The 18,426-nt window shown below is 44.2% G+C and overlaps 1 protein-coding gene across 3 annotated transcripts in view; it reads left to right on the plus strand.

Annotated features, from left to right (window-relative positions):
- Window positions 1-505: 505 nt before the first annotated feature.
- Window positions 506-18,426, plus strand: part of LOC311515447 (epidermal retinol dehydrogenase 2-like) — a 29,442-nt gene continuing 11,521 nt past the window's right edge. The window contains exons 1-2 of one of the 3 annotated variants that reach the window (XM_084618511.1): window positions 506-792; window positions 7,449-7,792. In XM_084618511.1, the coding sequence (XP_084474637.1) occupies window positions 7,472-7,792 (321 nt within the window). In that variant the 5' untranslated portion in view covers window positions 506-792; window positions 7,449-7,471. Of the gene's footprint in view, window positions 793-830; window positions 1,106-7,448; window positions 7,793-18,426 lie in introns of those variants that run through there. The other 2 variants (XM_084618512.1, XM_084618513.1) reach the window with 2 other exon arrangements.

An 18,426-nucleotide genomic window follows, 5' to 3' on the forward strand; every position in this document is an offset into this window, starting at 1 on the left:
GTGTCTCCCTCTGCAGCATGGCGGGAGGGCCTCACTGCTCCCCTTACAGGTCCTCCGGTTGGTGGAAATTTCCTCCCACAAAGGTCCAAACAAGGCGAACCCGGAGCAGTGATGTAGCTATAGACTCAAGAAACTGTCTAAAACTCAACTTTTTCAATTGTACACGGTGCTTATATCAAAAAGAGGCTGATCTCTGGTCATCCTCGGGAAGTCAGCCTGGGCAGCGGGGCTGAAAACATTCATTCATTAAACTCGTCATCAGCGCCGTCTCGCCGCCGCCCGGGTCACCACTGCGCCAGAGCCATTGTCACACTGATCCTAGTCCGTGCTGCGCTCGCACATTTCCAAATGTCGGCACTGGCTGCAGCAGGGAGCCGTTTTACACAATAGCCGGTTCTTACAACCCGTGACGGATCGGTAACTGCTAGCCGCAGCACATTCCTACCGGGAGCAATGTACTACACTACCCCGGCCAGACATTTGCAGGGTGCCCTACTGGTGCAATCCGCCCTAGGATGCAAGCTCCTCAAGGGAGGGCAGGATCCTACCCCCCTGTGTGTGACGAGCTCCAGGCCCAGCTGAAGGCATGGCTAAATAATAACGATCGATGGACCCGCCCCATTTCCAGCCTTACAACCCTCCCGTCGCCACCCAGTTCCTCTGTGTGAGCTCCCAGCCCGGCTCCTGGGGAACGTCCCGCGTAAGCGCTGCCGGAAGGGAGGGGGTTCCGCGGCCCGGCTGCCTGCGGCATCTGCGTTAGCACTTGAGGCCGAGTGGGGAGCTGCCAGCGCGGTGAGCGGGGCCGCGGCTCTGCGGGCGCTGCAGGGGGAGCGAGGCGCCTCTCCGGGGTCCCAGCGCGTGGGTGTCCGCGGGCTCGCGCCGCTTTGCCGCTAGCGCCAGGCGGCGCCTTCGCTCGTGTCGCTCCCCGCGGCTGCTGTGCTGTGCTGGCGGGAGGGCGCTGGCCCAGGCCGGGAGAAGAGGCTGGGGCTGCCCGGAGTGCGGGGCACCCGCCGGGGAGGGATCTTGGCGACGAGTCGCTTTTTAATGCGGATTAGCGGCCCTGAGTTGTGTGTCTAGACGGGCTGAGAGGCGGCTGCCCCCCAAGGTGTGTGTGATGAGTTGCCCGGGGAGCGCGAGTTCTAACCGTGGGCTCTTTGTTGAGGGGTTAGCCGGCGTTTCTTGCACTGCAGAGTTGGAGGCGTTGGTCTGGCAAAACAAGCCTTGAGGTTGGCAGCTTGTGTTTTTGAAAGGGAGGGGTAAGGTGGGGGATGAGAGGCCGGGAAGGGTTCCGTGGGAGAGGATTCTGGTGGCTACATTTTAACTACTTGATACCAGTAAAGGTAGGAGATCTTCGTTTCTACAGTCTTATCACCCCTGGAGAAATTCCCAGTTTTTTGCAGCTGTCTAACTCCTGCAATGCTTGTACAGTGCCTTACAGTTGGGCAGAAAATCTCCCAGCAATTGCATGCATGCAATGTCAGGATTGCATTTAGCGGGTCTAAAGACCTGTTGCGCCTGAACTATTTAAGTGTCAGGTAGAACGGGAACTAGCTCACCTGGTTCCAGTAGTCCTCTCTACCGTGGCCCAGGACAGCATTCCAAAATATCTCAAAATCCACTTTTTCTGGAGCTAGTGCTAAGAACCCTGGATTAGGTACTTAGAGTACAATGCAGTTGGGATTGAGGAAGAAGCACTGGTGTTCTACAAGTGGGGCAAAAGGTGCTGTGCTTTTTAACCAATATTGGCATAGCCATCTTGGATGCAGTTGAACCAGTTTATGCGTAATGTACTTCTGTCCAGCTCCTTCAGCTACCAACTCTCTAATTCTCTGGTGTATGCATAATCTAATTAACTGGCTGGGACTCACCTAAATTTAGTGTTCACAGCTCTTATGTGCTGATGCTATGTGTATTTGGGGAACTAAATGATGAACCTGATTTCAAAGGTGGCAAATGTAGGAACCTTGCAGTTAATGTAAACATTTGTGCTGGAGGAAATGTTGGCTGTAGTTATGAGATACCTATTTCAAACTGCTAAATTAGTCTAGTGAACATCAAAAAACCTATGTGACTATGGTAGAAATCACTCTTCTTAGGTTCTTGTATATATCTATTCCATACAAGCCAAAATATATGTTTGCTTCTGTAAATGATGTGACATCAGAAACCTCCATTAAGGTTACAAAATTTAAATACCACATTCTTTAAAAAAACCATAAAAACACCACCCTGCTATCTTTCTACCACATTATAAAAGCGAAGATCATCCATCTGATTCTTGGAGAATTGAAAGCTATGCTTATCAAAAGTTTTGTGTAAAAAATACAATTTGTGTTCAGTGGAGTTAATGGAACAGAAAAATGAGTAATTGAGAAACAACAACAGAGGTTTTCTCTTTCATGTTCAATGAACGAAATATTTATGGTACACAATTTTGCAACATTCCAAGTCTTCTCACATTGTTTTTATTTTAAAAGTAAACTAAATGTAATTATGTTACTCATTTCCTGGCTCATAATACCCAGTCAGAAGCTTAAACTTGTTTCCCTAATTTCTGCCGTGTTCTTTTTGGCAATCCATATTTCCACATGAAAGTTCTGAATGGGTCTGGAAAAAGTGAGACTTAATGTCTTGGTTAAAAGGCTTTCTGAAATGACTTGCTCTGTTTCAGTAGCCATCTAATGCCTTCCAAGGAAAGTAACTGCTTGTGCCTTCATGAAAATATGGCAGTAGTAGTAATCTGAGAGCACCAACTCACTAAATTTTACTGAACTTTGCTCAAAGAATCAAGAATCCAAGTAGTTTTATCAGTCGCTATTTGTGTACCACTATTGTCTGTATACATAGCAGTGTACAATAAATGAAGTACTTTATTTTTTTTGGGCGGGGGGGGCGGGGGGGTTATGTAGGACTCTGGAAAGCTTTGTATTTTGGGTACACCAACGTCATGGTCCAATTTCTCAAAGGAACCTCTACCTAGTTTCTAATATACATGCAGTCTGGAACTAAGGTAAATTATATGCACTTGCCACACAAATGAGGAGTGTCCCAAATTTAAAAACTTATTCTTAGTACTGAAAGTTGAACTCTGGACCCCAGTACGCTGAACCTTCACCTGAGGAAGGTAAAACAGTATTTGTACTGCATTTTTGGTTAACACATAAGTAGACCTTTTAATTTTAAGGAAGGGTTTTGTTTGGTTATACATTGTAAAGGGTACAAACAGTTTTTACATTGTAGCTCATCTGCAAAAAGCCAGCAGAGATGATAAAGTTGTAGAAGTTGCAATGTTTTGTTGGATCACGCACATCGAGCAAGGGTTCAGCGCCACATAGACTCGGAAACCTATTGAAGCAGAAAGAGGGCTGTGGATAGTGCATGGCTAATAAACAAAAAGTTACAAATACAAAAAACAATTTCATCTCTTTTTAAGAAGATGACAGAGTTCTGAGACCCGTCATTTAGCTAGAATGGCACTTGTGGATGCATTTGCAAGTGCTAATATACTGTTGAAAAAACTTGATCACCCAAAGCTGCATGAGTTCATTTAGTGGAATGTACAAAATGCCGGTTGCTTACCAACTATGACTAAGCTACGACAGGACTACCTTTCACAGGTTTTTGCTACACATTTGAGTAGATGAAGTCTCAAATTAACTCATGTGAGTCTTTCGCAATGATTTTGGATGATACAAGACAACTAAGTACTGCATGTTCTGTTTGATTTTATTTCTGATAGGGCCAAAGATGTACAGACAGGAAAGTTAAGAACAGTTCTCACCAATTGCATTTACTTGGAGGCTGTTAACTACACTACAGTTTCTCAAACGATAATTAAAATCATTTCAAAATATGGTGCAAACTTTGACAAAGTATCTGCTTTCATAAGTCACAATGCAACTTGCAAGATAAAATATCTCAAATCTGTTCTCCAAGGTGTAATGCCAAATGCTGTCCATATTACATGTAATGCACATATAATTTCTCTTGTCAATGAACTGTGGAGATGCAAGTTCAGTAAAGTTGATAAACTGGTCAGCTACGTTAAAGAGATCTTTAAAACACTGCCCTAGCTGCAAACTTCAATACAGGCAGCACATTGCAAACATGACTGAAATCAGGGAACAAACTATTGCAATTCCCCCAGAGCCACTAATTACTCTCTGGAATTCCGGGTTTAGGGCTGTACAATGCCACGCAGTTCACCTGAAGTACTACTCTGAGTTCCTCTCAGAAGAGCTGACAATGAAAATGCAGGTTTTAACAGAACTTTCAACCCTTCTAAACAATGCTCAGCTGAATGAGAAAGTTCAGTTCATTGCCAAGAATGCCACAGCACTGGTGAACTTAATCACTTGGTTCAAAAGTCAACATGTCGCAATCCACCAAACATACAGCAAAGGAATGGATGTACTGTTCTGGGCTGAAGTGCAGCCAAACGAAAATCACTTGGACAATGCTGAGTTAAATGTCAGTGCTCAGCAGGTATTTTCTTGCGTGGCAAAGAAGCTCAGACAATACTACTGCTATGGGGAAGAGTCAAGCAATGCAGCAAAAATGTCTCAAAAGTTTCAACAACCTGCAGCAGGGTTCCTAAAAGCTGAGCATATATTTGACCCTGTGTCACGGAGTCCCCGGGCAATGCTCTGGAACTGCTCCCTACGAAGCCAGTCAGGACTCTGGGGGAGTCTCCTTTCTGTGAACAGACCGTCTTCAGGACACACAGCTCACACAACTTCCATCTTCCTGGGTCTGAACTCGGCGCATTCAGCATCCTCTGCCCCTCCGTGCGCTTCCCACGGCGAGTCCGCCCAGGCGGGGTCCTGGGGAAGCCAGAGAGTCCTGCACCCCAACTTCGCAGTCAGACGTGACTCTCAGCCAGGCAGTAAAACAGAAGGTTTATTAGACGACAGGAACATGGTCTAAAACAGAGCTTGTAGGTACAGAGAACAGGATCCCACAGCTGGGTCCATTTTGGGGAGCAGTGAGCCAGACAACACCGTCTGCACTTCACTCCATGTCCCCAGCCAGTCCCAAACTGAAACTCTCTCTCCAGCCCCTCCTCCTCTAGTCTTTGTCCCTTTCCCAGGCCAGGAGGTCACCTGATTCCTTTGTTCTCCAACCCTATAGCTCTCACCTTGCAGGGAGGAAGGGCCCAGGCCATCAGTTGCCAGGAAACAGTGTGTTGGCCATTCTCTGTGTGCAGGGGTCTGGACACAACCTTCCCTCTAGGGCTCTGCAACGATCATACACCCTTATCCCACCACCTAGATACTTAAGAACTGCATAGGGGAAACTGAGGCACCCCCTCAATATTCAGAGGAAACATTAAGAACAGTCCCGCTTCGTCACACCCTGCACAAATGCACCTGTTGATGGATTTAACCTTGCTTACTACAATTCCTGGCTTTGACAAGTATTATAGGCTGGAGATTCCTGCTGTTATACCAATAAAATAAAAACCAGCAGGATCTTATTAAAGGGAAAAAGGCAAAATACCACATTTATTGTAAATACAGAAAGAGTCATAGTAAGCAGTTAGTTATAGCTATAACATTCCATTCAATCTCATATTTATTCACACATTCATTCATACAAACACACATACACACCCACACACACAGGTTCTGCAAGGTTGTTATCATAGTTACCAGCCTTAGAGTTGCTCATGCCAAGCCACTGGCCAGGTGGCCTGGACATGAGGAGGGAGCAGGGCCTTGTCAGATGCTCATCTGATGCTCCTGGAAGTTGGTTTGCAGAATCAGACCCCAAAGTTCTCACTTTTTAGAGTCTATTTTTATAGGAATTTCTTCCTATGCCAGTCTATGGGAATTGCTTCATCATGCTGTTGCTGAATCAATCAGCAGATAGCACATTCCTGGCGGCTCCAAGATGTTATCTTGTTCTTTGGTTCTCCCATCCTTGAGGCTGTTGGGTGGATTCCAGTCTGCCCTCCGGGGGGGGAGGGTCCTCTGGTTATTTCCACTTGACGCCTTCTTCAGCCGATGGACACTGGATTCTTCGGCTGGCACCTCCCTGATCATTCAGTTATTATCCACACCAAGCATCCATCCACATACATCCTCTAGCTCTCTTTTAATCACAATTGTTAATACAACAAAAGGGCGGGGAGTCTCTGGGTGCTGTTTCTGTTGTTAGAGTATTGCTTTGAGTCTCTCTCTCTCTGTGAATTGCTTTGAGAACAGACTCTGTCTTAGAATGTACTAACACAATTAGCAGCTTGCAAGTTTCACACAGAGAGGGAGAGAAACAGTACCAAAAACCAAGAGACCTCTTCATTAGTAATACCCTGGAATTGAAACTCTGGGGAATCAAACTCATTTGTGATTTTAATACAGAACTTCTGTAATATGATCCAACACTGCTTACAAAAATACTGCGAAAGAAGTGGACTGTAGTTTGGAACTCAGTGGAAGGCAGAATCCCCCACCTCGCAAGGCTAGCTTGGCACTGTCTGACAATTCCAGTGAACTCTGTGGATGCAGAGAGAGCCGTGTCTAAACATGGACAGGTGTTTCAGCACAGTGACAGGGAATGAAGAAAAACACAGTTGCTGAATGCTCCATTGATGACATTAGAAACCAGAACTACTACTTTTTTTTTTTTTTTCCATTTGCTTTTGTTAACTTTAAGGCAGTGGCTCTCAAGTTTGAGGCTGCCAATTGAGATCGCTACCCTACAAAACTGTCTCAAATGCCCATATCTACCAATCAGGCAGTTGAGCCATGAGTGTTATTTGCTGCTGTAAAGTGTCAATCAATTAATCCTGTCAAGTTCACATGACCTTTCTTTCTTTATTTTAATTGAAACAAGCTAATAATTGCATCTGGGAGGACGGGGCACACACACACTGCACTGTGACCTCCGCCCCGCAGCTGCAGATCTTTCAGGGCAGGAAGTGGGTGCGGGATGCAGAACTTTCTGTAACCAGGAAAGGTAGCAAGAGCAGCTGTGCAGAGAAAAAGGAAGTCCTGTCCCTCCCCAGCCTGGTCAGGATAGAGGCAGATCAGACCCACCTCCGGGAACCTTCTGCAGCTGCAGGAAGCTCTGCAGCTGCTGCCTTCAGAGCCCAGCTTCAAAGGCAACACAGAAGTGAGGATAGCAATCCCCCGACCCCCCCCCCACAACAGGTTTGCAACCCCCACGTGCTCTGTGTTGGGTCGGGACCCCCACAGTTACAACACTGTGAAATTTCAGATTTAAAGATCTGAAAATATGAAATTTGCCAATTTTCAAATCCTATGGCCATTAAATTGACCAGAATGGATCATGAATTTGGTAGGGCCCTACCTATTATTCTTTAATAGTTTCCACTGTTATATTATTCATAGAGGGGATATATTTAGCAATACTTTTTTAAACTCTACAATATTTGAAGTTTCACTGTTGCTGGTTTGTTCTAAATGGTAAATATTCATCATTGGCAGGTATCTGAAAAATATTCTCCAAGATGAACTTCTTCCTGGAAACACTCAAAGTCCTGGTGCTCTCAATCTATTTCCTGTTGGAATCTCTAGTGTTGTTGGTTGTTCCTGTGCGAAAGAAGAATGTTGCTGGTGAAATAGTACTTATAACAGGAGCCGGAAGTGGAATTGGAAGACTTCTAGCATTAAAATTTGCCCGCCTTGGAGTCACCCTTGTTCTCTGGGACATTAATCAAGAAGGTAACAAGGAAACAAGTAAACTAGCTCGAGAAAATGGAGCCGTGAGAGTGCATGCATACTTGTGTGACTGCAGCAAAAGGCAAGAGATCTACAGAGTGGCAGATCAGGTAAAATATTACATGTTCATGTTTGGTGGTTTGTTTGTTTTTTTAGCCCATAAAATACTATCTTATCATAAAGCACTGATCTCTTACCTAGATGTTGTTGAACAGAGGTCATGGATCCAGAGCTCAGTCACTCATTCCATATTAATCCAGTGCTGTCTACATTACCTATCTTTACACACTTCAGTTTCTAGCATCAGCTTGTTCAAGCCCCTCTGCTTCTGCCAAAAGTGGGAGAAACACTTAAGCATTGTCCTTTTTAATAAAATTATCTACTACAAAGTGGACCCTAACTCAAATAGATTAGCTCTTCACCAACTAGTTCACTTACTGAACATGAAGTGTAATTAATATACTGACTTAAGTTAAAGCAACAATTAATGCTTGAACTACTGCAAAGAATGAGCCTTAGAAGTAGCAATATCTTTTGAAATGGACTAACAATTTATACAAATTTAGAATAACGTGTGAGATTAAACCCTGGATTTGTGCTGGAAATGGCCCACCTTGATTATCATACACATTGTAAGGAGAAAAGGAGTACTTGTGGCACCTTAGAGACTAACCAATTTATTTGAGCATGAGCTTTCGTGAGCTATAGCTCATTTCATCGGATGCATACCGTGGAAACTGCAGCAGACTTTATATACACACAGAGAATATGAAACAATACCTCCTCCCACCCCACTGTCCTGCTAGTAATAGCTTATCTAAAGTGATCATCAGGTTGGGCCATTTCCAGCACAAATCCAGGTTTTCTCACCCTCCACCCCCCCCCCCCCCCCCCACAAATTCACTCTCCTGCTGGTGATAGCCCATCCATTGTAAGGAGAGTGATCCCTTTAGATAAGCTATTACCAGCAGGAGAGTGGGGTGGGGGGAGAGAACCTTTTGTAGTGGTGAACACCCATTTTTTCATGGTTGTATGTATAAAAGCATCTTCTGTATTTTCCACAGTATGCATCCGATGAAGTGAGCTGTAGCTCACGAAAGCTTATGCTCAAATAAATTAGTTAGTCTGTAAGGTGCCACAAGTACTCCTTTTTTTTTTTTTTTTTTTTTTTTTTTTGAGATTTTCAAGGACTTCATAGATATGCTTTGATCAAATATATCAGAGGCTTAAATATTGCAGTCTTTCCCTCCTAAAGAGAATTAGTTCCTACAAAGCAAGTACACTGTCAGCAATTACATGTAGAGTTGGTACCAATGCCGAGAGTTAAGATTGCTTAACATCCTTTCCATTATAAGAACCTGTTTTCTGCTGCTTAAAATGCTGCTAAACCTGCCTTCTGGGCTGAAAATTCTGAGTCTGCTTCAGGCTAAATTTTTTGAAAGTTTCAGCTAAAATAGTTCAGCTCTTTCTGGGAACGAAGAGGGAACTAATTGTTTTATCCATGTTAAACTTTTTTAAAAAGTTGATTTGAGAAGCTCTAGCACCTGCGGGACTCAGTTTGGCAAGAAGGTTGGCTACATGTTGAGTTTTTTTGTTTTTTTTTGTGGTTGGTGAAAATCTGTCCGAACTTGGCTAAGTTATAAGCCTCTACCAGTTGGAAGCCTCCATATGATAAGTAGAGGCTCCTTTGCGGCCACCAGTATTACTTTCAGAAGAGCCTGTTTGCAATGAGCATGCTTCTTTATCTCGTAGCTCCTACATGTTGGCTGAATTGCACTTCGGCTGTGCCTGCAGAGTAGCTAAATATCCTTCACCCTAGGGCTTCAGGGACTGAGCAGGGTTCTTCCTGTAACTGATCCTCCTGGATGCTGGGGGCTACTGTGGCACCAGAACTAAGAACTGGAAGACTCCTTTGATCTCATTGTCCCCATTGTACACAGGTAGCATGGAGAGGGAGGTGACAGCCTGACTTAAGAACATAAGAATGACCACACTGGGTCAGACCAAAGGTCCAGTATCCTGTCTTCTGACAGTGGCCAATGTCAGGTGCTTCAGAGGGAATGAATAGATCAGGGCAATTATCGAATGATCCATTCTCTGTCATCCTGTCCCAGCATCTGGCAGTCAAAGACTTAGGGACATCCAGAGCATGGGGTTGCATCCCTGACCATCTTGGGTAAAAGTCATTGGTGAAGAGATCCTCCATGAACGTATTCACTTTTTTTTAAAACCCAGTTACACTTTTGGCCTTCACAATATCCCCTGGCAACAAGTTCTCCAGGTTGACGCCTCTTTGTGTGAACAAATACTTCCTTTTATTTGTCTTAAATCTGCTGCCTATTTCATCCGTTTCTGCAGATGGGAACCCTCTAGGACAGCAGTTCTCAAACTGTGGGTCGGGACCCCAAAGCGGGTCGCTACCCCATTTTAATGAGGTTGCCACGGCTAACTGAGACTTGCTGGGGCTCGGGGCTGAAGTCCGAGCCCCACCATCTGGGGTCCGACCTGAAGCCTGAGAGATTCAGCCCTGGGCAGCAGGGCTCAAGTTACAGGCCCCCGGCTGAGGTTGAAGCCCTTGGGCTTCAGCTTTGATCCCTTCCCCACCCAGGGTAGTGAGGCTCGGGCTTTGGCTCCGGCTCCCCCACCCGGGGCAGTGAGAATCAGGCGGACTCAAGCTTCGGTCCCCCCTCCTGGGGTCATGTAGTAATTTTTGTTGTCAGAAGGGGGTTGCAGTGCAATGAAGTTTGAGAACCCCTGCAGTAGGAGGCGGTGAAACTGCCAAGATTCAGTTCTGCTTCAGCTTGAGGACTGCTAATGAAGAACACTAGAAAGGCTTCTCTCCTATGAGCAACAGCACAAAGGATACAATCCACCCCTACCTTGGGAACCAGAAAAAAAACAGCTGTGGCAGTATAAAGACTGAAACTTCAGGGCCTTTTATGATCTCTCCTTGCAGAAATCACACAAAGGGAAGGCTGACTATTAAAGCAGCTATAGCTTTAAACAGTCCTCTCTCCACCAATGAAGTACCCAACAGGGGAGCAGGGCCCACCCAGTAGAAAGTAGAGTAGGGCCATCCCCTGCTGCTAAGAATCAGGTTTGAAACTCTGACTCAGAAAACAACCCCCTCCACCTGCATTATCTCCTACTGTTCTGGCCCTCCCAACCCAAGAGGAAGCAGAGCGAGGTCCGTATTTCATTGCTGGGTACCAGAATTACATCTGTTGACAGGCTACTTTAAGACCAACCTTCTTCCAACAGTCTCATGCCTGTGCTTATTTTAAAAAATAGGGTTCCAAGTCCAGCCAACTAGGCTGAACAGGCGGTCACGCAGCTTACAGGGAACGCTGTGCTGTTGCTGTGTAATGGGTGTCTCAGACTTGTTGTACTGTAGGCATCTGACACCATTTAAAAAAAAATTTTTTTTTAATGAAAAGCTCTTTAACTGAATTCTCTGAGGCATTAAGGAGCCTTGCTGCTGCTTCCTGTGAATCTGTCACTCCACTAGACTTCTGCCATTGCCAGTTAGAACCACTTCTCTGCATTCCTCCCCAATACAAGGCATAAATAGGAAGGAATAACTGAGGAAATGGAAGCATGCATCCAGAAAAACAATTAACTGGTCAGATGAAGTGTGGTACAAACACCCTGGACCACAGCCTCATGCTGATCAGTGTAAGATCTGTAATCAATAAGTCCTTCACCATTCGCTGTTGACATATTACCTTACTTGGTCTAGCGGTCCCAGAAACAAACAGGTCCTGCAAAGTCAGCTCACCTCATCTCTTTGCTTCCCCCCATCTACTTGCCACACACCCAGAAAGGATGAGTCTGAAATGGAGTGGCCATTTTTATACCTGAGAGAAAGGACCAAGGCTTTCTTCATCCTACTCCACAAAAGAACAAAAAAGCAAACCAAGGATGGCTTGTGTCAGCTGGGTTAAACAAACTGACGTTAACTTTTTAAAGGTTTCAGAGTAGCAGCCGTGTTAGTCTATCCTCAAAAAGAAAAGGAGGACTTGTGACACCTTAGAGACTAACAAATTTATTTGAGCATAAGCTTTCGTGAGAAGAGCCATCTGTAAACAAGGTGGTCAATTTGCCAATTTTTCTTTGCTTTCTGACTGTTATCTGACACTCTTCTTGGGCAGGGAAGAGATCACCAAATAATCAGAAACCAAGCGCAGGGCCAAACACACAGCACCCTCTTTCCAAGAACTTGGTCTATTCGCACAAGTAGTAGTTGGGGTCATAACCTGACCCCTGCCCTTTTGGTGTGGTTAAAAACATAATAGTGACCTACTAAATGGGACTGACACCTCCTTTGTGGGGAAGCTGCTACTTGCCTTAAAATATCCTTTAGTCCAGGGTGGCCAACCTGTGGCTCCGAAGCCACATGCGGCTCTTCAGGCGTTAATATGCGGCTCCTTGTATAAGCACCGACTCTGGGGCTGAAGCTATAGGCACCAACTTTCCAGTGTGCCATTGGGTGCTCACTGCTCAACCCCTGGCCAGTGTTCCCTCTAATTTTTTAAAGGCCCTGTGTGCAAAAAAATTTCTTCTGTGCAAATTTTTGTGCGTGCGGTGTTTAGGATCTGTGTGCACGTGCACAGCTTAGAGGGAACAGTGCCCCTGGCTCTGTCACGGGCCCTGCCTCCACTCCACCCCTTCCCGCCCTCTCCCCTGAGCCTGTCATGCCCTTGTTCCTCCCCACTCCCTCCCAGAGCCTCCTGCACCCAACGAAACAGCTAATCGGGGGGGAGTGCTGATCGGTGGGGCTGCTGGTGGGTGGGAGGTGCTGGGAGTGGGTTGGGGGGAGCTGATGGAGGGCTGCTGACGTATTATTGTGGCTGTTTGGCAAGGTACATTGGTAAATTCTGGTTCCTTCTCAGCTCAGGTTGGCTTTAGTCTGACCAGTTTGAAAGAAGCCATTGTTTGATGTTAGAGACTTCTCAAACTGCTGCCCCGTTACCCAGTATCTAACCTTCCTGTTCTACAGGGTTGCCTAAAAATACAAGTTGTACTACTTTAACCATACTGGTATGGTCGACGTAGTTATACTGCTACAAAGTGTTGTATGCTGTGTCAAAGGGTGTGCCTGCCCTCTAGCACTTCCTGCTGTCCAGCATGTCTCTGTATGGTTTCTGTCCAGTTCTTTCATTGTTTGTCTGTTGCATAACTAATTTTGCAAGATTTAAATCTACTAAGGTGGTGGGGTAAGTTTGGTTCAAGAAGTATAGATTTCACCATCACAACTCTTGATAGGTGATTCCTTGCCAAACAGAATACAATCAGACAAAGTTATCTTTTTAAACATCTTAAGATCTGTTTCTTTATCTGGTGATGGTAGGTACTGTTAGGACAGGAACGCCTTCTTAACAGCCTGATATTTCATTGTTTTAATGTAACTTAGCGGGAATGTGAGGATGTGACTTTTTCTGCTTTTTAGCTCATGGCTCCTGCTGTCCTAACGTGGTTGCAGAGAAAGCCCTCAGACCTTATGATCCCTAACTAGAATAGTTACAATACCAGTTTGAAAACCAGTGTAAGCAAACTACAGGTTTAAGCAAATTAATTCAGAAGCTAGCAAAAAAGGTCTTCCCATACCATCTTTTAGGTGCCAGGATTCTTCTGCTGGATTTCAGGCTGGGACAATGGTCTTATTACAGCAAAAAACAAAAGAGAGGCAATCACAGCCGCACCTGTGTGCGTATACGCACTTTTTCCCACCCTTACTAATAGGCCAAATCCTCAGATTGGTGGGAATTGGATAAATATAGTAAAGCCTACTCCTAATTATTAACCTTGCCTACAAATACCTGAGGAAAATTTTGTAATACAGAAGCAATTAGGTTCTTTCTCCTCCCTCCCACCCCACGCTGCCATAGGAAAAACTTACATACACTTCTCTGTGAAATTCTCAACACACCTGCCATTGTTAATTGTTTTTAGTATTATAGTAGTAGTATGCAGTATAGTAGTGATTGTGCAAATAGAGGAAGAAGTGGTGCATGCTTCAAAGAGTTTACAGTCCTAAATGACACAGGTGGGGGAGAAAACAAAAAGCAAAGTGGTCAGAGTGGAGAGAGGCATTGTCTTGTCCATTTTATTTACACATTTCCTCAAAAGTCCCCTCTATCTAGTCCCTTTTGTGAGTCTCTTTGCTTTATAACCTTTTCCAGCTCCTCCTTTTGTTTTTTTTTCCTAATCTGTTTACCAGGTCTGTTTCTCAATCTCCTTAATAGCCTCAGGAATGTAAGATAATGGAGAGGACTTGCATGGTAAATCTTTCTCTCCATTCCACTCCCTTACTAGATGTTGCATATGCCGCCTGAATTCTTAAATGCGTAACCGTGTAATCTTTACATTCTCTTAACATGAAAGGTTCTAGTTTTAAAAAAAAACCCACCATAGTTGTGAGTCTCAAGGGAAAACTGAAAATATGTGATCAGGAACTACTTGACTAGACAACATAGGAACACCATTTCTCATGGACTCGAGTGGCTCTTGTAACGTGAGCAAAGACTGAGACCAGAGTATATGCAGAAGACTCACTGTACATATAGCAGGATATACACTTTTGCTATGTAGCTAAATTAGCCCCACCAATGCTGCAGAACCTCTTTGCTACAAAGGATTACACATAATAAGTGTCAGACGCAGAACTAAAACTTAGATATCTTGATTCTGCCATTGTAAAAAAGCAACTTTGTATATCTGCGATTTATTACACATGGAATTTCATGGTCAATATTGTACATGAGCAATCCAAACTAGCTTGCCATAGGTGGCTGAATAAGTTCAAAATAGTTTGTTTTAAATGCAGCCTGTCTGAAGTGTCTGCCAACGATCAGGCTATTCAATTTCAACAGAATCTTAAAATCTTGTCATTGACGGGGCTTTGTAAAGCATCATGCATATCTATGCTGCTGTATAAATAATGACTAAGCATGTGAGAGCCTGGTGTGTTGGATGGTGCTCAGCTGGAATGGACTCAGGGGGATTGAAGTGTGTTGGCCACTGCCCATTCCTGAAGGAGGATTCTGGGCCAAATAGTGGTGCTACATAGGAGTTGATTAACATAATCTATAGAGCCAATTGCAGTGATTTCAGTGATTTATTACAGGGATACAAGATCTCCATGTGGATAGCCCTGTCCTCCCATGGATCCAAGGGAACTGCCAAATTTGGCAGACTTCTTCTCAAGGAAGCAGTTCGGGAGGGGTATTGCCTGAAAAGGACACTGTACATGTGTGGGTGTAATCCCATCTCTATCTATAACGTACTTTGTACTCCTTTTGACTATCTCCAGTAACATAAGCTTTAACTTCAAGATTACATTATCTGAGCACTGATATAAACTATGTACTACTTATTTTAAGAACTGTTCTAAGACCTTTTATTCAACTTTCTTTATCCTGTCCCTTTGTAGAAAACATTCATATTTGTATTTTTAGTTGCCAGGTTGCGTTTACAGGCAACTAAACAGGCATCTTCCACTTGTAAGATGAGCACGCTCAATCTGGAAGTGACTAATCAATACAGAACTACACTTTGACAATTTCTTCTATATAAAAAAAAACAAACAAAAAAAACCAGCTACCACCTCCTCCATACTCCCTGGCAAATATTATGCCAGTTTCTCATAAGTTAGTATTATAATGGTAGTTATCAAGCATTGGACTTGCTAAAATTAAAACAATTTCTTAATTTTTGTGCAGAGAATCAACTAAGTTAAATTCTATTTTATAAATAGAATGCTTACCTCCTTTTACATTCTTTATTGAAGGTACACAATTACCCTGCAGCAACTTCTAGCACATGAAAGGATAAAAGAAAAAAATTATAAAGCAAATACACTAGACTTATAAATAAGGGATCCACAAAAATTACACATGAAATTGCTAATGTACAAATAAGCTGTCTAAACTGAGCATGCGTAGCTTGTGTGATTTACAGCTTGTATTTTAGCACTTAAACTGTCAACAGTCAGGTGACTACGTTATTTTATCAAGTGTGTATATAAGGATAATAGAAAGTGCACAACACAGAATGAGTCTCTTTAACTTGTAGTCAAAATGAAGTTACAGTTGCAGCCACATCAGTAATTTGACTGTATTACCTGTCACAGTTCAGGGCGGTGACATCTATATTCCCCCTCATGGTCTAGCAAGAGCACCATACTAGGTTCTTGGTTCGTCAGCCATCACCTTTCTTGGGCAGAAACCCATGTCTCTCTCCTTCCTGACCAGGGTATTTCCAGATTGCACAGCTCCCTGCCTCTACTGTGACCCCTTCCTTCCTCACCACCCCAATAAAGCCAGGCTGCTTAAGCCAGCGTACTTGACTTTTCTCCTCTGAGATGGTAAACAAGGTAACTGCCACAGTTAGGCTTCCACACAGCTCTTTCTAAGCAAGCATCTTTATTCTTAAACATTTCAGAGAAAGCCTATTCAAAACAATAAAAGAACATGTATGCATGCTAGTAAGCTTACCCAGAAATCACTCCTGACTCCAACAAGGGCTCTGGCTGGTGACCAGTCCTTCAAACCCCACCCAGGAGTTTTCTTGTAGCGCTCAGTTCATCAATCCTTTTGCTCAGAAGGAGAACTCCAAAGAGTGTCATTTATTCCTTTTTGTTAGGGGTCTGTTTGTTTTTTTTGTTTTTTAGCGGTCTTCATCTAACAGGTTTCAGAGGGGAAGCCGTGTTAATCTGTATAAGCAAAAACAACAAGGACAACAATAAACAACATTTATTTGGGCATAAGATTTTGTGGGCTAGAACCCACTTCATCAGATGCACAGGGTGAAAAATACAGGAGCAGGTATAAATACATGAAAAGATGGGAGTTGCGTTATCAAGTGGGAGGTCCGTCTAACGAGACCATTCAATTAGCAGTAGGATACTAACTTCTGCTACTGTTACTCACACCTTCTTGTCAACTGTTTGAAATGGGCCACTCTCATTACCACTACAAGTTATTTTTCCTCCCTTGGTATCCTACTGTTAATTGAATTGTCTAGTTAGACTGACCTCCCACTTGGTAAGGCAACTCCCATCTTTTCATGTATTTATACCTGCTCCTGTATTTTCCACTCCATGCATCTGATGAAGTGGGTTCTAGCCCATGAAAGCTTATGCCCAAATAAATGTGTTGGTCTCTAAGGTGCCACAAGGATTCCTCATTGTTTTTTTCATGTAATAGGTGATCAGGGCCCTCCAGGAAGTTTCAAAGGCTGAGTACAGAAGTGGGAATTTGCAACCTTCTTCTCCAAAGAATTCTACTTCACACATATTGTCACCCCTACATTGTTCAAGGCAGTCTTTTGAAGCTCACAGTACTTCCCAAAGATTGTATTAATCCTGTCTTCCTCCTAAAGAAGTTCTATACAATCCCACAATAATACGTAAACATTTGCATTTTTTAATACAGTGAACTCCTAAAATACTTAAACTTAGGTCTTGTCTACAGTACAAAGTTTTGTCGGCAAAAGTTGTGCCGCTTTAATTAAACCGTTATTGCATGTCCACACTATGCTCCTTGTGTCAGCAGAGTGCATCCACTCTAGCAGCTCTTGCAATAACACAGAGAGCACTTCACTGTGGGTAGCTATCCCACTGTGAAACTGGGGTGCTTTGGGAAGGGTTTACAATGCCTCATGGGGCAGGTACAGCATCACATGATGCAGGTTTCTCAATCCCGTCATTCCATGGGCATCCTAGTAGACTGTCAGCTGCTTTTTCAACTAAAGTGTGGGGGAGGGAGAGGAGAGTGGCGTGAGCAGGGGAGAGACAGAAACCTGTGTATGTTGCGGGAGAGTGTGTATCAGCATGCTGGCTGTTTAAGTTCAGACAGCAGGCTGACCAACCTATCCTGTGGTAGGGGGTGGGGGACACCCCCACACACATTAGCCCCCAGCTTTGCATGGCACAGCAGTTTCTCTTTTCCCCCTCTCTGCCTGCCTGCCTATAGTTCTGTGATTCACTCCGAGTTCTCCCACAGCCTCTTCAGCTGCCAGGAGCCACATCCTGAGCAGCTCTGTGAGCTCTCCATGCTGAGGAATGTCAAAGCAGTACAGCAGTCAACCAGGGCCTGCTCCCTGCAGCAGCAGTCGGCCTGCAGCTGTGTGCCTAGTGCAGGGCAGAACAGGAGCACTCCACCTTTAACGATTTGAATGGAGCAGCACACTCAGCTGTGCCATACTTCCTGGAGCTTGAAAGTTGAGGAGCTCATGCCTGCAGGGCAGCAGAGATCAAAACAGTGAGCAGAGCGGTCATGGCAGGCATTATGGGATACTGGAGGAAGCCAGTTATGTCAAGGTAACGTGCAGCAGTGCCTACACTGACGCTTTGTCACTTTCATTTTTGCCTCAAAAAGCTTTACGCCTCTCGTTGAGATAGTTTTGTCGGCAAAATAGCAGAGTTTTACCGCAAAAAGGAGCTCTGTAGTGCGTACACTTCCCCTGTTTTGTAAGCAAAAGGCAGCTTTTGCTGACAAAACTTGTAGTGTTGACAAGGCCTTAATTCAGTAAGGATTTGACCAAGATATTGCAGGAAACTGCCATAACTATCTCATTACCTTTCAAGAATGTTAGTTACACAAACATCTTTAGAAGACCAAGAAAAATCTTGTGATCTTTGGAGAAGCCACAGAGGATTCTCCTATCTCTTCCTACACAATCCTTAAAAGGTTTGTTGGGGAGTCCTTATGCCCCACTATCTGCAAGACCTAAGGGTAGGTCT

The sequence above is a fragment of the Lepidochelys olivacea genome (assembly GCF_965140295.1).
Source record: "Lepidochelys olivacea isolate rLepOli2 genome assembly, chromosome: 2".
Lineage (NCBI taxonomy): Eukaryota > Metazoa > Chordata > Testudines > Cheloniidae > Lepidochelys > Lepidochelys olivacea.